Consider the following 25,241-nt stretch of genomic DNA (forward strand, 5'->3'; position numbering starts at 1 on the left):
TGGCAAAGTAGACTTGATGGGCTAAATGGCCTAATTCTGTTCCCGTCTTATAGTCTTCCTACAGCGTTTATGTATTGCCCACAATGGGCTGGCTGGGTGGTGAACAGCCAAACAGCAGCTACCTGGCATTGTGAAAGATGGTTTCTCCGTCTTCTCACCTGAATGCCCTGCTCCCCATCCTTCTCCTTATGTCTTTCTTCCTTTCCCTCACGTCTTCTCCCCTCACCTCTCACGTCCTTCTCTACTCTCACCTTCTCCCTCACCTGTGCTCTCCTTTTCCTGAGCCTATCCCTTCTCTCACCCCACTTCCTTCCTTCCAACTACTCCCCCACTCCCCTCCCTTACTTCATCCTCTCTCTTTCCTTACCTCGTCCCTAAATCCCCTCATCCCTAAACACCATTCCTTCTCTCATCTGCTCCCTTCCTCACCCCCTCCCTCCCTACTTTATTTACCACCTACTCCCCCACTCCCCTCCCTCGACACCCCCTCTTCCCTTCCTCATTCCTAAAAACACTCCCTTCCCTCATCTGCTCCACCTCCCCTTCCTTTACCACCACCTTCTCCCTTCTCTTCCCTGTTCCCACATAACTACCAGCAAGTCTTCACACCCCACCTAACCTTAACCCAAACCCAGAGCCCCCACCCTGGAGCAGCTTAGATTTTGGATCGCTGGGTGCAGCCCCATTGCCAGTGCGGTGACTTCCCACCAGCTTCTATCCACGCACTCACCTGAGTCTCAGGTAGATGGTGGCGGTCTCTGTGGCGGCAGCCCTGGCACTTCCCGGTGTCCACAACAACAATGAGACTCCCCACCATTCCCAGCGCCGGCCCCTTCTCGCCTGCGTCACGGCAAGCCCGGATACAGGCGTAGCTTCCACTCACCCCCGGGAGCTGGGGAAAGGGGAGTTTTTTTTCCCCAAATCATCCCAAGAGCCGGATTGGACCTCTTCGCGGGCCGGATGCGGCCCGTGGGTCGGTACTTTGACACCCCTGCTCTAAACTCTAAAGACTGACTGATAATTCAGCCTTTAAAATTTTCAAGAACACATCAGAATAGAACACGAATTTAACATTATTTATACAATTCACTACTTGGATTCACAATCATGTAAACATGTAATTTTTCACCATTCCTTAACACTAAAAATCTGTGGCTAGGTTAGATTTTATAAGTTTACAACTAATAGTCTGGAGAACTAGCAGACTAGCAGCGTGCAGACAGATTAATCCAAACTCAAGGACAACTTGTTTGGGATATAATTCTTAAAATTTCAGTACCCTGATGTTGGCAGATGTCTGCAATGTAATTAAACATTTGCACACTTTCATTGTGGAAAGCAGATTATAATGAAAGCTTGTGCTGTAACAGCTGAGTTGGGAAACTGCCAAGTCTTTCTGCATGGCTCTGTTGGTAAAGCGCTCACCTGAGTCAATATTATAAATTGATGTCCAGAATTTGAGTACAAGATCTACACTGATACTTCAGGGACGCACTGAGAGAACGACATTAACTTGTTTAAGATATTACTCTCAGAGCCCATATTCCGTCCAGGGAGCGCAGCCATTTTGGGGGAATTGTTGAAGAGAACAGGGGAGGCATGGTGGCACAGCTGTAGAGTTGCTGCCTCACAGCGCCAGAGACCCGGGTTCCATCCAGACTACGGCTGCTGTCTGTACGGAGTTTGTACGTTCTCCCCGTGACCGCGTGGGTTTTCTCCAGGTGCACCGGTTTTTCTCCCACATTCCAAAGACATACAAGATTCTAGGTTCATTGGCTTCAGTAAGTTGTAAAACAAAATTGTCCCTGGTGTGTAGGGTAGTGTTAGTGTACTCCTATAACTTATGAACGTCTGTGGCATACATGATGCCGTTAAACTAATCTCTGCCTGCATATCATCTGTATCCTTCAATTCTCTGCACAAAAGCCTCTATGTTACTGTTATATCCATCTCCAAAAGAGGCCACATTTAGTGCAATGTGTTCAGTTCTGGGCATGATATTACAGGAAAGATGTTAAGCTGGAAAGGGTGCAGTGAAGATTTATGAGGCTGTTGTCTCGAGGGCCTGAGCTACAGGGAGAGGTTGAGCATGCTGGGGCTTCATTCCTTGGAACGCAGGAGAATGAGATGTACAAATTCATGAGGAATAGATCGGGTAAACGCATCCCAGAATAGAAGAATTGAAATCAGAGGACATAGGTTTAAGGTGAAGGGGGGGGGGGGGGGGGAAGATTTAATAAGACTTGAGAGGTAACTTGTTCAAACATAGGGTGGTGGGTGTATGGCACGAGCTGTGGGAGGAGGTAGGTGAGGCAGATACTATTGCAATGTTTAAGAAACATTTCACCAGGTTTTCAGACAGATTTAGAGGGGTATGGGCCAAATGCAGGCCGGTGGGACTATTGTAGATGGGACATGTTCATTGGTGTGGGGAAGTTGGGCCAACGGACCTGTTTCCATATGACACGACTCTATACCAACCCTGGCAGTGGGTCAAAGACATGGGTACGTTTGTGGAAGAGCCAAGGTTGGGTGTGCTTGTGTATTTCCAGCTCTGTTTAAACTCAACAGGTTCACGAGATCATTTATTACATATATCTTTAACATTTAAAAGTAAAAGAAAATAACCTGAAAAATCTGCTAGTCTGATATCAATAAAATCCCAACATACCAGATCATCAGTTTTGTGTTATATACACAGGCTATCCATCATTTTATGAAATCCTCTTGTTTGGTAACTATGTCTTTATATTGGGAAATTGTACATGTCAGTTTTCTATGAAAGATGAAAGAAGGAAACCAGAAAATTTTAACATCTGTTGTTGGAACGTTAACAGTGTTATGATCAAGGATGGAGTGACTGAATATTTTGAAACTTTTCAGATGATTAGAGAGAATCAGCATGGATATGTAAAGGGTATATTATGTCTGACAAATTCAATTGATGTTTGAAAACTAATATAATAGACAGGATTACATCTGCACATGTGATTTACACAAACTTGTGGAACTTTCATCTGACTAACATGTTGCGTAAGAGCCAGTTTGCTAAGACATTAGATTTACTTTAGACTTTGGAGATACAGTGCAAAAACAAGCCTTTTGGCCCACCAAATCCACGCCGACTAGTGATCACCCCATCACTAACACTATCCTACACACTAGGGATAATATTACAACTTAGCAAAGCAAATTAACCTTCAAACCTGCATGTCTTTGGAGTGTGGGAAGAAACCAGAGCACCCGGAGAAAACCCATGCAATCAGAGAAAGAACGTGCAAACTCTGCCCAGATAGCACCTGTGGTTAGGATCGAACCTGGATCCCTGGTGCTGTAAGGCAGCAACTCTACTGCTGTGCCATTTTGCCGCCCGAAAGAGTCGAAGCTCATGAGAGCAATATATTGACCTAGCTAGGAAATTAGCAGAGGGGCATAATAATTCACCATATTTATAATTAATTTGTACAAGGAGATAGAAAGTCAGATCCTAATTTAGTAGTGCAGCAAACAGTGATGTTATTAAAGAGCAGATAAAATCATGACATCATGTTCTGCAATGATACTGTGGGCCAAAGGGCCTGTTCCCGTGCTGTATTTTCCTACGCTTTACGTTTTATGAACTTACAAAGAAAAACCAATAGATCAAGAAAATCAATTTTGGTGCAGGAAAACATATTAATCCAATTGGTATTGGTATCAGTATATGTTTATCATAGTCATGTGTATCAAGATGCAGTGAAACGTTTTTGTTTGTGTGCTATTGAGTCAAATCAAATCACGCTGCACATGTATAATCAAGCCATACGCAAGTACAAAAATAGAAAAAAGCAGAAAATTGTATAAATTCATAGCATTATTGGGGCAGAGAAAATTTGCAAGGTGCGCAGGGAGGATGGTTGGAAGATTGGGACATTAGAAGGATAAAGCAGAATAATCTCAGAATGATAAACTGTGAGTGGAGAGAAAAAGAAGCGAGATGAGTTGGGGGTGGAGAGAGAGTGAGAGTGAGGGGGAAGGGGATTGTAGGCAGGAAGGTTCTCAGTACATCCATCTTTGAAACAATTCAAATAGACAACAAAATGTTGGCTAATATCATTTATATCAAATAATTGCTGCACAAGGGGACAGAAATGAGAATGCTACACTACTTGATTACACCACATATAGAAATGTGGTGAGCAGATCACATCGTAGGGAGGACATATTGATCAGAGTAAATCCCCACAGATTGCTACTCTTACTCCTGAAGAGAAGAGATTAATTAAACAAATCGGGGCGGCACTGTGGCAAAGTGACAGAGTTGCCGCTTTGCAGCACCAGAGTTTGATCATGACTGTGGGTGCTGTCTGTGTGGAGTTTGTACGTTCTCCCTGTGACTGCGTGGGTTTTGTCCAGGTGCTCGTTTCCTCCCACATTCCAAAGACGTGCAGGTTTGTAGGTTAATTGGCTTCTGCAAATTGTCCCTAGTGTGTAGGATAGAACTAGAGTACGAGTGATCATTCGATGGCCTGGACTCGGTGGGCCGAAGGCCCTGTTTCCACGCTGTATCTCTAAAATAAAACTGAACTGAACTAAACTCCGAAAGAGATTAATGAACCAAATGCATCTACTGTTAGACACTGGCGAGGGTTTGACAGAGTCTGTGACTTGCCAGTGACATGAGCAATTCTTTCAAACATTCTTCATTCATCTTCCTGATCCTGACCAGATCAGCTTGGACATGTTCATTGACGTCCTGGGCACTCTCAGGCCTCAAGCAGCGTAAATGGATGATGTGGGCAGAACAGCACAGGCCCTGCTGACAAGACTTTGAGAAAACCTTCGAGTGATAACTAAGGTTTGTGTTCTGCTTTGCCATCTCCCAAAGCTGTCAACGTATTCCAATGCCTTTGAATAATAGTGACATTCTGAATCACTGAAACATTTAAGACTGAAATAAACATGATTTTTGATTGAACAAAAACTAAAGACATCATTTTAGCTTGTTTATTCATACTGTGATCTATCCAGTATCATTCTGGAGGTTTCGTGATGTGTTGTTGATCAGAGCTGGTGACAGTTCAACAGTAGCTGTTTGCTGCTGACAATTTTTAAATCAGAAAATTGGACTTCGGCTTTTTATTAAAGAGATATAGGGCAGAACCAGGCCCTTTGGCCTACCAAGTCCGTGCCAACCAGCCATTCCCGCACACTAACCCACAATCCTACACACACTAGGGACAATTTACAATTTTACAGAGCCAATTAGCCTACAAACCTGTACGTCTGTGGAGTGTTGGAGGAAACTGGAGTTCCTGGAGAAAGGGAGAGGTTGATTAGGCTGGGACTCTATTCCCTGGAGTGCAGGAGGATCAGGGGTGATCTTTTAGAGGTGTAAAAATTCATGAGAGGTTTAGATCGGTTAGATGCACAGTTTCTTACCCAGAATAGGTACATCGATGACCAGAGGACATAGGTTTAAGGTGAAGGGGAAAAGATTTACTGGGAATCTGAGGGGTAACTTTTTCACACAAAGGGTGGTGGGTGTATGGAACAAACTGCCAGAGGAAGTTGTTGAGGCTGGGACTTTCCCAATCTTTAAGAAACAAATAGGTACATGGATAGGACAAGTTTGGAGGGATATGGACCAAACGTGGGCAGGTGGGACTAGTGTAGCTGGGAAACGTTGGCCGATGTAGGCAAATTGGGCCGAAGGGCCTGTTTATACACTGCTTCACTTTATAAAACAAATGCACGTCACAGGGAGAATGTACAAAGATAGCATCCATAGTCAGGATCGAACCCGGGTCTCTGGTGCTGCAAAGCATCAACTCTACCGCTGTCCTGGTTCCGCCCTTAAAAGCAGTTTTCAAAATGAGGTCACATCCATTGATCCCAAAAAATCTCTAGTTTTAGATTTTAGTAGAGTTACAAGAATTTTTTTTTTTTTTAAACATGTTATGGAAGTAATGCAAGAGAACAGAGCAAGATCCAGTCCTGAGCCACTGAGTTATTCCAGCACTTTATGTCTTTTTTTCTAAATCAGCATCTGCAGTTCCTCATTTCTCCTTTTCACCATCCACTCAAAGTCGTAGAGTCATAGGAGTCATAGAGTGATATAGTGTGGGATCAGCCCTTCGTCCCAACTTGCCCACACCGGCCAACTATGTCCCAGCTACACTAGTCCCACTTGCCTGCGCTTGGTCCATTTCCTTCCAAACCTGTCCTATCCATGGACCTATCAAACTGTTTCTTAAACGATGGGATAGTAGCAGCCTCAACTATACCTCCTATGGCAGAGTTCCATACACTTACCACCCTTTGTGTGAAAAAATTACCCCTCAGATTTCTATTAAATCTTTTCCCCTTCACCTTGAACCTATGTCTTCTGGTCCTCAATTCCCCTACTCTGGGCAAGAGACTCTATGCATCTACCCGATCTATTCCTCTCATGATTTTGTACACCTTGATAATTGTCATCCTCCTGCCCTCCAAGAAATAGAGACCCAGCCTACTCAACCTCTCCCTATAGCTTACACCCTCTAGTCCTGGCAACATCCTTGTAAATCTTTTCTGAAGCTTTTCAAGCTTGACAATATTTTTCCTATAACATGGTACCCAGAACTGAACACAATATTCTAAATGCGGTCTCACCAATGTCTTATACAACTGCAACATGACCTCCATTGATTAAGGAGGAGAGTATTGTTTCATTAATTTTATCTATTGCAGGGTTAAAGTGAAGTATATCAGCATTATTTCTGGTAAAGCAGTGTACCAGTCAAATATTATAAAGATTTCCTGTTATAAAGATTGTCAAGTACAAGACATTGGCGAGGCCACATTTAGAGTATTATATTCAGTTTTGGTCACCCGTTCCTTCTCTACAGAGATGCTGCCTGTGTTACTCCAGCATTTTGTGTCTATTATAGGAAAGATGTTGTTAAGCTGGAAAGGGTGCAGATTTACGAGGAGGTTGCCAGGACGAGAGGGCCTGAGCTATAGGGAGGGGTTAAGCAGGCTAGGGCTTTATTCCTTGGAGAGCAGGAGGATGAGGGGTGATCTTATAGAGATGAATAAGATCACAAGAGGAATAGATAGGGTAAATACACAGAGTCATACCTAGAGTAGGGGACTGGAGAACCAGAGGACATAGATTTAAGGTGAGGGGGGAAAGGTTTAATAGGAACCTGAGGGGTAACTTTTTTTACACAAAGGGCGGTAGATATATGGAATGAGCTGCCAGAAGAGATAGTTGAGGCAGGTACTATTACAACATTTAAGAAACATTTAGACAGGTACATGGGACAGGTACAGAGAGATATGGGTCAAAGCGTGTCTGTGGGACTAATGTAAATGGGGCATGTTGTCTGCGTGGGGAAGTTGGGCCGAGGGGCTTGTTTCACGCTGTATGACTCCATGACACCAAGAACATGCACAATTTGTTATCGTTGAGAGTTGCTGCTTGCCTACCTGGTGCTCACTTACCGATGGATGAAGTGGTTCTCCTCCAAGTACTGGCAGCCCCGGGCAATGTCACGAGCCACATTCAGTAAATCGATCATGCTGAGAGTTGATGGTTGCCCCTGTGATATCATCAGATATTAATAAATAGATGTCTCTAAGAATAATCACCATTATGTTGCGGCCTTTTCCAAGTGGAGCACATTAAAAAGAAAATCAGTTAGTTTAGAGATACGAAACAGGCCCTTTGGCCCACTGTGTCCTGCTGACCAGCGATCCCTGCACACCAACACTATCCTACACAGACCTGGGACAATTTTACAAAGCTAATTAATCTACAAACCTGTACATCTTTGGAGTGTGGGAGGAAACAGGAACTCCCGGAGAAAATCCACACAGGTCGTGGGGAGAACATGCAAACTCCGTACAGACAGCACCCGTGGACAGGATGGAACCCGGTTCTCTGATGCTGTAAGGCAGGAACTCTACGCTGCATGCCGCTGCAGGAACTCTACGCTGCATCTACGCTGCAGTGTGTTGTGACTGATGAATTATTTCCCCATGCTGTACACACGAAAACAGCATTGACAACTGATTCTTTCACAGCATCGACCCTTGAAATTTGTGGTGTTCAAATATTTGCCAATTTCATCTTGGAATCCCATTTTGCACATACAATTGAAAGGCAGGGTAAAATCAATCACAAACCATGTCTGTGAACTTTAGAATATTTTTGATGACTTGGTGCTATAAAGGTTTAGCAATGCTCCATTAACTATATGCCGCGGTGTGAATCTTTAAACATGATGAAAACCTGTCTCTTCGTGTTTAATCCTGTGTTTTGAAAAGCAGCCATTGTTCTCGTTAATATCTCGAGTGTACAATGGTTGGGACTTGCAGGGAATTGATGGCATTAGAGTCTTGCAGAGAATGGATCGAGTTGGTTGAAGATAGACGCAAAGTTCTGGAGTATCTCAGCGGGTCAGGCAGCATCTGTGGAGAAAAAGGATGGGTGACATTTCGGGTCGGGAACCTTCTTCAGACTGTAGGGGGTGGGAGGGGGTGGAGAGCTAGGTTGGCAAGAAAAGACCAGGACTTTTCAAGCCTCAAATGACCTCAGGCAGAGCAGCGCCTGTTAAATCCATTGTCAGCCAAGGAAGGTGTGATCTGAAGAGAGAAACCTTGTGGAGAACTGTGGAACTGGTAAAATGAAGGGTAGAGTGGTAGAGTGAATGGAGCAAGGGTGGGGGTGTGAGGGGGTGGGGGGGGGGGGTGAGGGGGGGAGGAGGTGGGAGGGCAGGGGAGTGTAAGTAGAAGTTACATAAAATTAATTCAATCTTCATGCTTCTGGGTTGTAAGCTACCCGAGTGAAATATGAGGTGCTGTTCCTCCAATGTGCGTGTGACCTCACTCTGACAGTGCAGGAGGCCTAGGACAGAAAGGTCAGTGTGGGAAGGGCTAGGGGGTTGAAATAGTTCACAACCGGGAGATCCTGTAGGCCTAGGCGGATTGATGGGATTAATTTATTTAAAAAGCCGTTAACTACTCGAGAATGGGTCTTTTGAACACAGTGACAAAAAACAGCTTTGTGAACTCAAAATTACAACTGATAAGCACCTAGACAGTAGATGTTCAGTCGGCACAGTGGTGCAGCGATAGAGTTGCTGCCTTACAGCGCCAGAGACACGGGTTCCATCCTAACTACGGGTGCTGTCTGTACAGTGTTTGTACATTCTCCCTGTGACCACATGGGCTTTCTCCGGGTGCTCCAGTTTCCTCTCACAGCCGTGCAGGTTTGGCTCTGTAAATTGTTCCTACCGTGTAGAATAGAACTATTGAAGGTGTGACCATTGGTCAGCACAGACTCAGTGTGCCGAAGGGCCTGTTTCTCTGCTTTATCTCTAAACTAAAATAAATTATGTTCATTCTTTAGTCATTTACTTGTAATTCCACAGTTTTTTATTTTGTTTTCAGATATTTTCATATCAAAGCGTTGCTCTGATGCTGTATAGACGTTATGCCTAAATAAAAAGTTTTTAAAAGTTACAACTGAACTCAGCAAAGTATTAAGAATTCAGTGATTCTACCCAATGTTTCCAATTTCAACATGACAGAATGTCTAACAACAATTAAGGCAAGTCAAAGGACAGAAGGCCAATATCTCCCTGTATAAAGACTATGCCGTATCATTGCTCTGTCACAATGTAATCTTCTAATTACTTTTAATTGTGAACTTCAATCGAGCATCTTAAACCAGGTTATTAGGTAAACAAACTGATAGAACACGTAATAAAAGGAAAGTGCAGATGCTTATGTTTATGCCAAATACATACACAAAATGCTGGAGTCATGCAGCAGGTCAGGCAGCATCTCTGGAGAAAATCGATAGGTCACATTTCTGAAGAAGAGTCTCAACCCGAAACATCACCTATCCATGTTCTCCAGAGATGCTGCCTGACCCGCTGAGTAACACCAACATCTTGTGTCTGTCTTTGATAGAACACCTACATTAGTGTTCGGAACCTTTCTTCAAAGAAGCAAATATTTCCAAGAAAAACCCAAAACACAGAGAGAGACATTCTTAATAAGTCTATCGTGCTCTTCAAACACTCAAGTTCAATAGCAAGGTCATGTTTCCTACAAAGTGAAATAATGGAAAAGGCAGTGTGTACAGGTGTATAATAACTTGCTTATTAGACACAGGCACGCTGAAAATACTGTAGCTCAGGAAATTCATCCCAGGAAGGCTACATAATTATAGAACTTCAGACGCTATGGGTTTATATCCAGTTCCTAACCCCACAAAATCAGTAAATGCAATATAGGGTGGCATGTTGGTGCAGCTGGTCGAGCTGCTGTCTCACTGCACCAGAGACCCAGGTTCGATCCTGACCTTGGGTTCTGTCTGTGTGGAGTTTACACGTTCTCGCTGTGACCGCGTGGTTTACCACCAGGTGCTCCGGTTTCCTCACACATTCCAAGGACGTGTAGGTTTGTAGGTTAATTGGTCTTTGTAAATTGCCCCTAGTGCAGTGATTAAAAAAGTGGGATAAGGTAAAACTTGTGTGAATGGGTGATCGATGGTCGGCGTGGACTTGGTGAGTGAAGGGTATCTCTAAAATAAAACATACAACAACTTTTAGGTGAGGAGGGTTAATCATCCATATTCCATCCCACTCCAGCCTTGGTTATGGTCCCCTGTGTAAGAAGAATTTTCAAAGAGAGGTCAACTGTGTCCTGCTGACCATAACCAGGAGCAAGTCAATAAAGCCCCCTTTATAGACAATAGACAATAGACAATAGGTGCAGGAGTAGGCCATTCAGCCCTTCGAGCCAGCACCACCATTCAATGCGATCATGGCTGATCACTATCAATCAGTACCCCGTTCCTGCCTTCTCCCCATACCCCCTCACTCCGCTATCCTTAAGAGCTCTATCCAGCTCTCTCTTGAAAGCATCCAACGAACTGGCCTCCACTGCCTTCTGAGGCAGAGAATTCCACACCTTCACCACCCTCTGACTGAAAAAGTTCTTCCTCATCTCCGTTCTAAATGGCCTACCCCTTATTCTCAAACTGTGGCCCCTTGTTCTGGACTCCCCCAACATTGGGAACATGTTATCTGCCTCTAATGTGTCCAATCCCCTAATTATCTTATATGTTTCAATAAGATCCCCCCTCATCCTTCTAAATTCCAGTGTATACAAGCCCAATCGCTCCAGCCTTTCAACATACGACAGTCCCGCCATTCCGGGAATTAATCTAGTGAACCTACGCTGCACGTCCACTGGTAACATTCAACTCGGTCAGTATGGCCACTACCAGAAATGATCCAGCTGTCGGAACCTATTGGTGTGGAAGCGCTTCAAGAGTCAAGAGTGTTTTATTGTCATTTGTCGCAAACAGAACAAAGACATTCTTACTTGCAGCAGCATAACAGGTATGCATAGTACCCTGTAAACAATATAATAATAAACGACAAGGTTATATATATATATATATATACATGCATGTGTGTACATATATACACATCTTGGTACTGGGAAAAGGGGGGGTCGTGGGAAAAGGGGGGGTGTGGGGAGAGTAAGATTGGGGTTGGGGGAGGAGAGAATGGGGGGTGTGGGAATGGGCCCATAGGGGCCTTTTCGCTAGTGTATATATATAAATATATATATATATTTATATACATACATACACAAACACACACAAACACACATGGATATGTATATATATATATATATATATATGCGTGTGTGTAGGTGCACACAAAACCAAAGTATATATATGCCTCCAAAGTATATATAGTTCAGAGCTTATTCAGAGATTGTAGTGTTTGAGAGCCTGATGGTTGTAGGGAAGAAGCTGTCCTTGAACCTGGACGTTACAGTTTTCTGGCTCTTATGTTGATTTCCCGATGGCAGGAGTGAAATGAGGGTGTGGATAGGGTGGTGCGGGTCTCTGATGATGCTAGCTGCCTTCTTTCATTGACTACTCTTGTTTCTCCCTGCTCACTGCTGGTGGCTTCCTCCTGCCAACCCTAGACCTATATTGCTCGAGGCAGGCAGGTTGGCCTCTTGTATGCTGTGGCAGAATCAGGGAGATCCTGGAACAATTGAGCCAATGTCATTGTCCATGGTTGGAGCTTGTATTTATACAGTATGTACATATACGCGCGAGTGTGTGTGTGTGTGTGTGTGTGTGTGTGTGTGTGTGTGTGTGTGTGTGTGTGTATGTGTGTGTGTGTGTGCATATATATATATATATGAATATATATATATATATATATATATATATATGTGTGTGTATCTATGTATACACACACACACAGCATTTAGGTAATTTTGTTTGGGTTTGAGATACAGCATGGATCTATCCACCGAGGACAGATTTGACCCACCAAGTCTAAGATGACCTATGTAATCCTGGTTCTATGTTATCCCACTTTCTCCTTCACTACCTACACACTAGGGCCATTTTATCGCAGCCAGTTAATCTCCAAACCCGCACGTCTTTGGGATGTGGAGAGGAAACGGATAAAAACCAACGCGATCACAGGGAGAACAAGTAACTTCTGCACAAAACCTGAGGTCAGGATGGAACCTGCGTTCTCTGGCACTGTGAGGCAGCAGGTCTACCAGCTACACCACTGGACCTTACTGTTCCTTGCTGTTTTCAGGTCTAATATCTCTGGCCCACACTGATAGACCAGTAATATTCACAGGTGGTCGACACAAAACGCTGGAGTAACTGCGGGTCAGACAGCATCTCTGGGGAAAAGGAATAGGTGAAGTTTCGGGTTGAGATTCTTCTTCAGACCGAACGGTGTGAAGAACGGTCTTGAACCGAAACATCACCTATTCCTTTTCTCCAGAGATGCTGCCTGACCCGCTGAGTATCTCCAGCTTTTTGTGTCCATCTTCGGTTTAAACCAGCATCTGCAGTTCCTTCCAACTACACATATTCATCAGTTTTGCCAAGAAAAGATATGAATGTAGAAATTAAGTAAAAACAATGGTAGCTAGACAAATTAGTTTTTAGTTTTAGAGATACATTGCTGACGCATTGTACAGAACTAATAATTACCAGATAGCAGGTGAGTTAAGTGAAGTGACAAAGTTAATGTAAGCCATATGAACAGCCATTTGCAAGCTTTGTAAAGTTCCTTTTACAGTCAATTACAGAGTGGATAACAAAACCAAACTGCAATTAGATATTTTCCCTTGCCTTTGGCTGATAATAATGGCCCAAACATAATCCTAAATGAACCATTGCATTGTCTGACAGTCAGCGCTCTGATATTACGTGAGCCATATTCCATTCTTCCATTCTTTCATTCAGTTTCAATGACTGCTACAGAAACTGACAGCCAAAACATTGGATCTCAAATGTCAGTGCCTACACAAGTTTATTACCCAGTCTTTATAAAAATAAGATCCAACAAAATGTATTTCCTTTGGTCTTTTATGCACAGATGCTTTATCCTCCATCAGTGAGCTTATCCTCAGTCAGAACCACAGCAATTTAGAAAACAATAACGTCTGACATTTTGCCAGGCACCAAATTAAATGCTGACATTTAATCAGTGTCACTTGGAAATGCATCGGTATAAAGTGATCCTAAATTGGTATCTTCTGTACATCTATGAACAAACAATTCAAAGATGGCTATTCAGATGTGGAGCAACATGGAGTGCGTGAGATCTATTTCAAGGAGGGGTGGGAATCACCAAAGCCATTGAGAAACCTGGAATCATCGAAATGGACAAATGAGTCCTATAATAAGTCTACTTAGAAAATAATAATATTAACATTGTACATATTTTAAAGCAGTGCCTGTGATTCACACTGCACACAAATCAAACTTGAGAAATAGTGGTTAGCGTGCTTTAGTTCAGTTTAGTTTAAAGATACAGGCCTTTCAGCCCACTAAGTCCATGCCGTCTTGCGATCCTATACACTACCACTATCCTACCCACTAAGGACAACTTGCAATTTTTTTACCAAAGCCAATTAATGTACAAACCTGCACGTCTTTGGAGTGTGGGAGAAAGCCGGAGCAATAGACAATAGACAATAGGTGTAGGAGGAGGCCAGCACCGCCATTCAATGTGATCATGGCTGATCATTCACAATCAGTACCCCATTCCAGCCCTCTCCCCATAACCTCTGACTCCGCTATCATTAAGAGCTCTACTCACTCTTGAAAGCATCCAGAGAATTGGCCTCCACTGCCTTCTGAGGCAGAGAATTCCACCTTGAGAAAACCCACGCGGTCACAGGGAGAATGTACAAACTCCGAGCAGACAGCACCCGTGGTCAGGATCGAACCCGGGTATCTGGCGCTGAAAGGCAGCACCACCTGCTTTGTATTTGTTAGAACTGAGATGAGGAAAAACTTTTTCAGTCAGAGAGTTGTGAATCTGTGGAATTCTCTGCCTCAGAAGGCAGTGGAGGCCAATTCTCTGAATGCATTCAAGAGAGAGCTGGATAGAGCTCTTAAGGATAGCGGAGTCAGGGGGTATGGGGAGAAGGCAGGAACGGGGTACTGATTGAGAATGATCAGCCATGATCACATTGAATGGCGGTGCTGGCTCGAAGGGCCGAATAGCCTCCTCCTGCACCTATTGTCTATTGTCTATTGTCTATTGTCTATTGTTTGTGAAAATTCCTCTTTGGACAAATGCTTCCAGTAAAATAAGTTGACATCTTACCGGTTTGGGTCGGTACTCTCTGAGGAAGGATTTCACGTCTCCCCCAGTCATCAACTCCAGCAGGATGAAGCGAGGGAGAGCCTGCAGGCTCACTCCAATACATCGCACAATGTTCTGATGGCAGAATTTACTGCAAGAGATGAAGGACATCTTCAGCATCTCCATGTAGAAAACAATAACGTCTGACATTTCCCCAAGCACCAAATTAAATGCTGACATTTAATCAGTGTCAGCTGCAAATGCGTCGGCATAATGCGAATCTAAAACCTAAAGAGGTATTCTCCGTGCATCTATAAACAAACAATTCATAGATTGTCATTCACATGTGAGGCAAACACTGAATGCTTAAGATCTTTTTCAATCCTCATGCAAAATGTTTGGCAAAATTTGCGTGTTCATCCAAACGTCCCTGAAAACCCACAGTACTAGGTGCAACAGAAGGACACAAAGTACAGGAGTAACTCAGCGGATCAGGCAGCATTCGGGTCGAGACCCTTCTTCAAACTCAAGAAGTAGTCTGAAGAAGGGTCTCAACTTGAAATGTCATCTTTCCGCGTTCTCCAGAGATGCTGCCTAACCTGTTGAGTTATTCCAGAACTGGTATTAATGCAGGTTAATACACAAAAGGACACATAGTGATGGAATGGGAAGGGGAGTTAAAATGTTTGGCAACCGGGAGATTGCGTAGGCCAAGGCGGACTGAGCGTAAGTGTTCAGCGAAACGATTGCCAAGTCTACTGGCCTCGCCGATATATAGGAGCCCACATCAGGTACACCAGATACAATAGATGAGGCGGGAGGAGGTGCAAGTAAACGTCTTGCTGGGTCATGTTGGATTTCACTACTTCATCAATTATCCTGCCAGCATCTGAAATAAAGTGCTGGCTATTGTTTTCTTTTGGGAAAGGGAGTGGATTGTTGTGAGAGTGAATGATAAAGAGTAAATGAGGGAAGACAAATAAAGTTGTCATTTCAGACAATGTCTAGCAAGAAACCTTATTGTTTACCTTTGCTAGTTACTGAGCATACCTGATTATCAGGGCTTCCATCAGGAAATCCAGCTCATCCTGTTCAGAGCAAACTTCAGGCAATGTCTAAAGAGAACAGAAGAACAGAAAGTAACATTTGTCAATGTAATACAACATGCATTCCCCAGAAGATCCATCTATATCAGTGTATGAGATGGGGCTGTCAAGTTAGTGCCCAAAATGAAGTGCACTCCTGTCCGTCCACTTGCAAAGTGGAATCATTTGTCCTTGGTGCATGTATTTTACTCCAGTGTCAAAAGCTGTTCCAATGACACCCTCAAGAATATCGACATATTGCAACTCAACGGTATCTCAAATGCCTGGTAAATTTTAAAACAACACCAATCCGTTATGAGTGAAATAGTTGACAGTGTGGACACACGATTTGCATGGTTTATATTGTGGCAGCCACCAAAACTGAGCGGATTTATTTGCTGATATGATCTTTGGAACGGACAATTAAAATACTTGCTGCATGGCCTCTGTGGTGTTGAGGATGGTGTGTGTGATTTTTCTGTGTTGATTATCACTCTTACTGGCTTGGATGAACATGTGCTGCCAATATTTGTGCATTGGTAAGGTGGTGACAGGGTGGTGTTCCTTCTTTGCACATATTTTTCTCACATTTAACGAATACACCATATTATATGAGGTCAGTGCAGTAGCACTATATTTTCCTGACCTTTCCTATTATCACCTTCCTTTCTTATCAGATTCCTGTACAGGCAGCATTTGACTTCCAGGTTGTCACCATCCTCTCTGTCTCCAACTTCACCCTCACCAACCCCGCCTGGATCCATCTGTCATTGTTTTTGGTCTTCCTCCATTCTTGTCTGAAGATGGGTCCTGACCCGAAATGTCACCTGTCCATGTTCTCTGGAGATGTTGCCTGATCTGCTGAGTTACTCGAGCACTTTGTGTCCATTTTTCCATCAATCTTCCACTTGCCTCCCTTTCCCAATTCCACCCCTGTCCCTCCCCTCCCTGGTTCCCTCCTCCTGCCATCAGCAACCCTTGCTCCATCCACTAATCACTTACTGACCCCTGTCACGCCCCATCTCCTCCTCTTTTTCTGGCTATCTTCCTTCTCCACTCTGCCCTGATGCAGGGTCTCAACTCACAACCGGCAATTCCTTACACCCCCCCCCCCCTACAGTTGCTGTTCAACCTGCTGATTATTGTTGCTCCAGATTTCAGCATCTGAGGTCTCTTATGTATCCACTGCCCTGTCATCTACTCATGATTATTATCTATAATAATAATATTGGTTGAGATATCAGGCAGAATCTCCCCACACTCTTCTTTCAAAAGTTCCATAGGACATTTTACTTACGATCAAAAGCTTAGTTTAGAGATACAGCATGGAAACAGACCCTTCGGCCCATCGAATCCACACCGACCATCGATCACCTGTTCACTGTAATTCTATGTTATCCCACTTTACATACTGGGGGGTAATTTACAGAAGCCAATTAATCTACAAATCTGCACGTCTTTGGGAGGTGGGAGGAAACTGGAGCACCCAGAGGAAATCCACATGGTCACAGCGAGAATGTGCAAACTCCACGCAGACAGCACCCGATAAACCTGGGTCTCTGGTGCTATAAGGAAGCAACTCTACCGCTGCACCGCTGTACTGCATTTGGTTTAGTGCAATGGGTTGTCAGACAGCTTAGATTATCAGCATAAATTTCTGAACTTCCATTTGAAACACCACCAGCATCATGTGGGTGTGTTAACACTAAATCGTAGTTTAAAAATGATCAGAAAAAAGTTGAGTCAGTAAATACTAAATAGAAAAGGGAATAAAAGTGAATGCTCAATTTCTGCCTCCAACCTCGCCAGAAGCCAGGAGGAAGAATGCAAGAGAAAATGGTGATGCACAAGGATGTTGCCAGGACTTGAGGGCACGAGGGAGAGGTTGGACAGGCTAGGACTGTATTACTTGGCGTGCAGGAGGATGAGGTGTGATCTTATAGAGCTGTATAAAATCATGAGGGGAATAGATAGGGCAAATCCACAGAGCCTTTTACCTAGAGTTGGGGAATAAAGAATCAGAGGACATGTTTAAGATGAGAGCGGAAAGATTTCCTGAGGGGCAACTTTTTCAGAAAGAGAGGTGGGTATATGGAATGAGCTGCCAGAAGAGGTAGTTGAGGGAGGTGCTATAACAGCATTTAAAAGACATTTGGAAAGGTACGCGGATACAAAAAGATTTAGCAGGACATGGGCCAAAGGTGGGCATGTGGGACTAGCGTAGATGAGGCATCTTGGTTAAGATGGGCAGGTTGGGCCAAAGGGCCCATTACTGTGCTTTAGGTTTTAGACTTTAAAGATACAGCGTGAAAAAAAGGTCCTTCGGCCCACCGATTCCGTGGCAACCCGCGATCACCCTGTACACTAGCACTATCCCACACACTAGGGTCAACTTACATTTGTTTTAGCAAAGCCAATTAACCTACAAACCTGTACGCCTTTGGAGTGTGGGAGGAAACCAGAGCATGCGGAGAAAACCCACCCAGTCATAGAGGGAACGTACAAACTCCGTTTGTACAGACAGCACCCATGGTCTGGATCGAACCCGGGTCTCTGGTGCTATAAGGCAGCAACTCTACCGCTGCACCACTGTGCCATGCTGTGCTGTATGACTCTGTGACTCTGTAAGTGTAGCTGGCTACATACATGTGGGAATGCATTTGAAAGTTCATGAGTTCTCGGCAATGTACCACGCTGAGTTTGGAAGAGTTAGGAAGCTGGCTTAGTTATCAGTCCTCATAATTTGCATCTCGAAGTATGCCATCAGCACTCGAGGCAATCTGTTTCCCTTACATTATTACAGAACAGATTGCAGACATTAGATTATGAAGGAAAAAACTCATGCTGTTATGGTTTACAGCCACTGCTGTTTTCGATATTTTAACCAATATTAGTCATTTTTGAAAGTCTTTATTGCTAGGAAACGAGGAAGTGCATTCCTAAAACAATTCACTTTCCACCAAAACAAATAAATGAGTTTTGGATAATAACCACAATGTGATTTTTGAAAGGTAATATCAGTGCAACCATTATCAAAATGAGCAGCCCAGAGTCAACACTGTTTACAAATGCCTCAGTAAATTCCACCATTAAACTTACACTCAAATTTAATGGGAAGAACTTTTATAACCATGAAATAAAACAAACGAGCTTATTAAAAACAAAGCAGTTTTGTTTCACATCAGCAATGTAAATGAAAGCAGTATTAATCTGAAACTATTTTATTTTAATCAGCAATTTATGTTAGGAATACCTTCCTAAAAGCTTTCGAGCAACGGTTCTTGCTTTTGTAAATCCAATCGATACGTTTTAAACACCATTCCGATTTTGATTAATTTAATTCACCCCACTTTTCACCATTCTCTTTTGGAATATATAAGCTTTAAATCTCGATACCCATGGAGAGGCATGAAGCTGGACAATAACATTTTATAAAGATGCTGCTTTATAAAATGCCATCAAAGATCCCATCAGGCTCAGGCTCAGGTCTGTACAACACGAATAATGTGAATGAGTGCATTTGTTTAAATACGGTTTGATTGCCCATTGGGATGGTGGGATGGGGGGACAGGGGGCAACGAGATACTATTAGCATAAACATTTCAAATACCACAGGGAATAGCTTTAAGGTGAGAGGGAAACATTTTAAAGGAGATCGCCGGGCAAGTTTTTTTACACAGGGGGTGATGTGTATCTGAAACGTGCTGCCAGGGGTGGTGGTTGAGGCAGGTACGATAGTGGCATTAAAGAGGATCTCGGATAGGCACATAGATATGGAGGGTATGTAGGGAAATGGATTACATGCAGGCTTATGAGACAGTTTGATGCCACTGGGCCTGTACTCGCTGGAGTTTAGAAGGTAGAGAGGGAACCTCATTGAAACCTACCAAATAGTGAAAGGCTTGGATAGAAAGGATGTGGAGAGGATGTTTCCACTAGTGGGTGAATCTAGGACCAGAGGCCATAGCCTCAGAATAATAGGACGTATCTTTAGAAAGCTGAGGAGTAATTTATTCTATCAGAGGGTGGTGAATCTGTGGAATTCATTGCCACAGATCAGCTGAGAAGGTTGTTGGCTGCAACCTTCCCCCCATTGACAAACTGTACACTGGAAGGGCCAGGAAGCGAGCGGGCAATATCATCTCTGACCCCTCTGGAAGGCGACTCCGGACTGTCAAAGCAGCCACAGCCAGACATGAAAACAGCTTTTTTTCACGAGTAGTAATTCTACTCAATAACCAAAGTCTGTAGATTCAAGGACAGTCTCTTCCCAGCTGTTTTCAAGCAACTGAATACTTCTCTCATCAGCTGGTGTGCAGTCCTGACCTCTCATCTATCTCATAGATGAGACCTTTGACCTCATCTTGGGCGCAAATGCGACGCAGACTGAGGAATTGGGAGTAGGGTCTTTGCAGGAGGTAGGGTGGGAAGAAATATAGTCTAGATAGTTGTGGGAGTCAGTAGTTTTTTAATAGACGTCAGCCGATAGACTGTGAAGAAGATGGTGAGTTCTTAGAAAGGGGAGCGAGATGTCGGAGATGGTCCAAGTGAATTTGAGTGGAGGATGGAAATTGTTAGTGAAGTGAATGAAGTCCCTGAATTCTGCATGGGTGCAGGAGGTAACTCCAATGGAGGCCAAACACAAATTGGAGGAACAGCACCTCATATTTCACTTGGACAGCTGACAAACCAGCAGTATGAAATTGATTTCTCTAACTTCACATAACCGTTACATCCCCTCGCTCTCCGTCCCTCACCCACCCTGGTCATCATACTAGCATCACTGTCATTTTGTTGAGTTTCACTGTCTGAATAACTCGATATCACCTTGCCCAAAGCCAACAATTGAACATTGTGGGCTCCACCTTTCCTTGATCATCGTTACCTTTTGCATAACTTTCATTCATTTGTTCTATATCTCTTTATATCACCATATATCTTCTTTCTCTTTCCCCTGACCCAGTCTGAAGAAGGGTCCTAACCTGAAACGTCACCTATTCCTTTTCTCGAGAGATGCTGCCTGACCTATTGCGTTACTCAAGATTTTTGTGTCTATCTTTGGTTTAAACCAGCATCTGCAGTTTTTTTTACACATTTTGTCTAAACTAAACTAAAACTAAACCAAACTAAGCTAAACTTTCTGTGCCTCTCAACCTTTTCTCTTCCCAACCCCTTATTCTGTCCCCATTAGCCCTGTGTGGAGGTCTCAAGCAGGTTTTATCAGTGCTTTGTGTGGGAAACTGACATAGTGTAAGTGTACCAAGGGGATCAGTTGTAAGTTGTGGCATACTTTTGTGTCATGCTTGAGCAGAAGCATGCGTGGTAAGAACTAAAAGAATTGCAGCTCGATAGAACGGCAGAGTCAGCATTTGGAACTGTTTCATAATGGACACATATTGTGTGATAATTACATGAGCCATCTGGTAAACACAATGTTATGTGTTTTACAATGATTGCTTCTTTAAGATGAGCTTGCTCTTCTTGCATCACTCTGCAGCCGAGGAGGGAGATAATTGACTATCAACTGCCACGTATAACTGTGGAGCAAAGGACAAAGGGTGGCTGCTTTACAGTGCCAGAGATCTGGGTTCTATTCTGACCAACCACCGGTCGGTGCAGTCTGTACAGAGTTTGTCCGTTCTCCCTGTGACTACGTGGATTTTCTCCGGGTGCTCCGGTTTCCTCGCCACTCCAAAGACGTATAGGTTTGTAGGTTAATTGGCTTCGGTAAAATTGTAAAAAATCGCCCCTGGTGTGTAGGACAGTGCAAGTGTGCGGGGTGATCGCTAGTCAGTGCGGACTCGGTAGGCCTAAGGGACGTTTTCCGCACTGCATCTCCGAAGTTCAATTCAGTTTAGTTTATTGTCACATGTGCTGAGAGGTACAGTGAAAAGTCTAAAACATGAAGTGCTAGAGGAACCCAGCGGGTCAGGCAGCATCTGTGGAGGCCAGGCATTTTCTTGCTGGGTTTATAGAGAAAAAAACAAAGAGAATAGATACGCCATGCAAGTAGGCCACAGGCACAATGACACTCCCAATTGCCCAATTATTACTTCAGAGGGCATTAGGCAAATATAAAACATTCCAAGAAACATTGAATACAGTCCAGGAGATAGAAGGGACTGCAGGTTGGGCAGGGGATGGGGATGAAGATTCTGACATGTAAAATCTAACTTACATAAAGGTTCATGGAACATAACCCCTGATGTAAGTTGGGGAGTGCCTGCATATGAAAGTCAAGGGGCAGGAGGAGAGAGCAGGAGAGTTGGGTTGTGCCCAGAATTGGGTTAGCCTTGATCTTATTGAATAGGGAATAGACTTGAAGGGTTCAAAGTGCTGGAGTAACTCTGCAGGTCAGACAGCATCTCTGGAGAACGTGGATAGGTGCCGTTTTGGATCGAGATGATTAGGACCAAAGATTATAGCATCTGGCACAGAGGTCGTGTGATCTTTATCAGTGTTTACATTGTGAAAATGTGCAGCGGATAGTAATCAATACGGGAGTCAACATACTTATCAAATTGTATTCCTGGTGGGAACCCCTTAAACCAAGCATGAATTCTGACTTGCAGCATTGTTTGCTTCCTGTTATATAGTGCATGAGAAGAAAAGATCAATAATTGTTACTGCCTGGACCAACTATTGATGGTAAGCCAAAAGTGTGGGCTTAGTTGAGTTTTTTTGTTTAGTTTAGAGACAAAGCTTGGAAACAGGCCATTCGGCCCACCAAATCAACGTTGACCAGCGATTCCCGCACACTAATACTCTCCTACACACACTTGAGACAATTATGCAATTTTACTGTGTCAATTAACCTGACAAACCTGTACATCTTTGAAGTGTGGGAGGGAAAACTCATGCAGATCATGAGGAGAATGTATAAACTCTGTACAGATGGCACCTGTAGTCAGGATCAAACACCGGTCTCTGGTGCTATAAGGCAGCAACTCTACCACTGCACCACTGTGCCGCCTGGAGGCTGTGTACACGTTGATGACTGGGAAATAATACAACCAGTTTAGTTTAGTTTATTGTCATATGTACTGAGGTACAGTGAAAAGAGTTTTTTGTTGCATGCTATCCAGTCAGCAAAAAGACTATACATGATTAATTCAAGCCATCCACAGTGTACAGATACAGGATAAAAGGTATAACATTTAGTGAAGAAACACTGCTGTTGAAATAAAGATGTAAAAGAGTGGAACGATTGTAATGTGTGACAGCAGATTCACTTCGGTCATCAGGTCATACGGAATAGGAGTGGAATTAGGGCATTCGGCCCATCAAGTCTACTCCGTCATTCAATCATGGCTGATCTATCTCTCCCTCCTAACCCTATTCTCCTGCCTTCTCCCCATAACCTCTGACACCTGTACTAATCAAGAATCTATCTATCTCTGCCTTAAAAATATCCACTGACTTGACCTCCACAGCCTTCTGTGGCAAAGAATTCCAGATTCATCACCCACTGAAATTTCCTAAAGAAATTTCTCCTCATCCCCTTTCAAAAAGAACGTCCTTTAATTCTGAGGCCATGGCCTCTAGTCCTAGACACTCCCACTTCTGAAAGCACTTCTAAGATCAGCACGCAAAGAGTTGCCTGGCCTCAGCGCCATCTTGAAGGTAGTTAAAGCACACACAAGTAGTTTCAAGATCTGATTTGCACATTTAATTTTTAAAAAGCACACTGTTATTTTCTAATGTAATTCCTGGACTCTAATGTTCAAAGAACTAGAAGGCAATCTGCTAACAGTGACAAAATATCAGTGAAGTGAGAATAGCAAAGGCTAAGTAAAATATAGCTATCTGTTCACAGACTAATTAACCCGCATTTCATCACACGATCACCAGATAATTATGGTTAACGAATGCCAATGAACTAAAGCAACTCATCCATCCAGGGAGCTCCCATCACTCCCTACTTAGCATCCCATTTTGCTTTGAATGATTGGCTTCCTAAATGATTAAGTAACTGTTGTTGAAAAAGAGGAACATCTTCTCTCATGGACAAGAAACCATTCTTCTTCCAGTAATTTGTAGACAACGCAAACAACACCAAGGGTCTGGGTCCACCGGGGAAATGCATTCTCCTTCACTGCTCTATCACAGAACATTGGAAAATAAAAAAATAACTTTTCTTGGAAATTAATTGATTTATCTGGTGAGCTTTCGTCCTGTCAATATGAGGATGTATTTCTTTAGCCAGAGGGTGGTGAATCTGTTGATTGCCACAGACGGATGTGGAGGCCAGGACATTAGGTATTTTTAAGGTGGAGAAAGTGGTTGAGAGGGAAAAGATAGATCAGCCATGATTGAATGGCAGAGTATATTCGATGGGCAGAATGGCCTAATTCTGTCCCCCCCTTCCCCCCCCACAACTGCAATCAATCTGAAGAAGGGTCCCGACCCGAGATGTAGCCGATCCATGTTTTCCAGAGATGCTGCCTGACCCGCTGAGTTACTTCAGCACTTTGTGCCTTATTTTTGTAAGCCAGCATCTGCAGTTCCTCGTGCCTCCTAAACAGGAACGCTGTATTTCCTAGCTGCCTCAGTTGAATTCAAATCCAAGTTTCAGAAGTGACAGAGATGCTACAGTAACTCCCCCAAAGCCAGAATGGGAAAGCACGTCCAACTACTGAACATAGAGTCATAGTGTTGCAACAGGCCCTTCCGCCCAACTTGCCAACGCCGACCAACATGTCTTATCTACACTAGTCCCATCTGCCTGCATTTGGCCCAGATCCCTCTAAACCTATCCTACCCATGCACCTGTCTTAATGTTTCTTAAAAACATTGCGATAGTACCTGCCTCAACTACCTCCTCCGGCAGCTCATGGCTGTTAAGAACCTGTACCAGTGTTTCTGAGAACATCAGTGGAAAACAAAAAGCATCGATCCTCGCTGCTGCTGAGTTGCATTCTCCTACCGAACGAGCAGAAATCATGACATGTAACGTTGCATTAATTGTGGCATTCATCTCCTCATGATGAGCCTTCAACACCATTTTCCACCATGTTTCACTCATCATCATTATCAGTGAAAGAAAACAGCGCAGCAAGACACAAGCAGTTAGTTCCTTGACTCCTTTGGGAAATTATTACTTCGTGGCGTTGTGTTGATATGAAAAAAATGCTTGGCATACTCTTTCTGCTGGTGTCGGAGAGACCAGAAATCATGCCCAGTAACGTCACACACAGATGACATGATGGTGTGTTTCAACAAGAAAAATATAATGACATTTTCACAAAGATGTTGCCTCTTGACAAAAGCTCGAAAGGAATGTAGCCCAAAAGCCTTTAAAAAAGCAACATGAACACACAGCCTTTAAAAAATAACATGGTCGTAATGAAGAGACGAGGGTCTGCTGATGCTGGGATCTTGAGCAAAATACAAAGTGCTGGAGTAACTCGGACTTCACTACGATGAAGGGCCCCAACCCAAAAATTGCCTATCCATGTCCTCCAGAAACTTGATCTTGCACTAAACGTTATTCATTATATTCCCTTTATCATGTATCTGTACACTG

General features: G+C 43.5%; 1 protein-coding gene across 2 annotated transcripts in view; it reads right to left on the reverse strand.

Annotated features, from left to right (window-relative positions):
* The window catches only part of LOC144596574 (ALK tyrosine kinase receptor-like), an 887,900-nt gene that overhangs the window by 16,679 nt on the left and 845,980 nt on the right, over nt 1-25,241 (reverse strand). For both annotated transcript variants that reach the window (XM_078405054.1, XM_078405053.1), the window contains exons 23-25: nt 15,681-15,745; nt 14,652-14,781; nt 7,468-7,565 (exon numbers count right to left, since the gene is read on the reverse strand). In XM_078405054.1, coding sequence (XP_078261180.1) covers nt 7,468-7,565; nt 14,652-14,781; nt 15,681-15,745 — 293 coding nt within the window. The remainder of the gene's footprint in view (nt 1-7,467; nt 7,566-14,651; nt 14,782-15,680; nt 15,746-25,241) is intronic.

This window comes from Rhinoraja longicauda, chromosome 9, assembly GCF_053455715.1.
Source record: "Rhinoraja longicauda isolate Sanriku21f chromosome 9, sRhiLon1.1, whole genome shotgun sequence".
Classification (NCBI taxonomy): domain Eukaryota; kingdom Metazoa; phylum Chordata; class Chondrichthyes; order Rajiformes; family Arhynchobatidae; genus Rhinoraja; species Rhinoraja longicauda.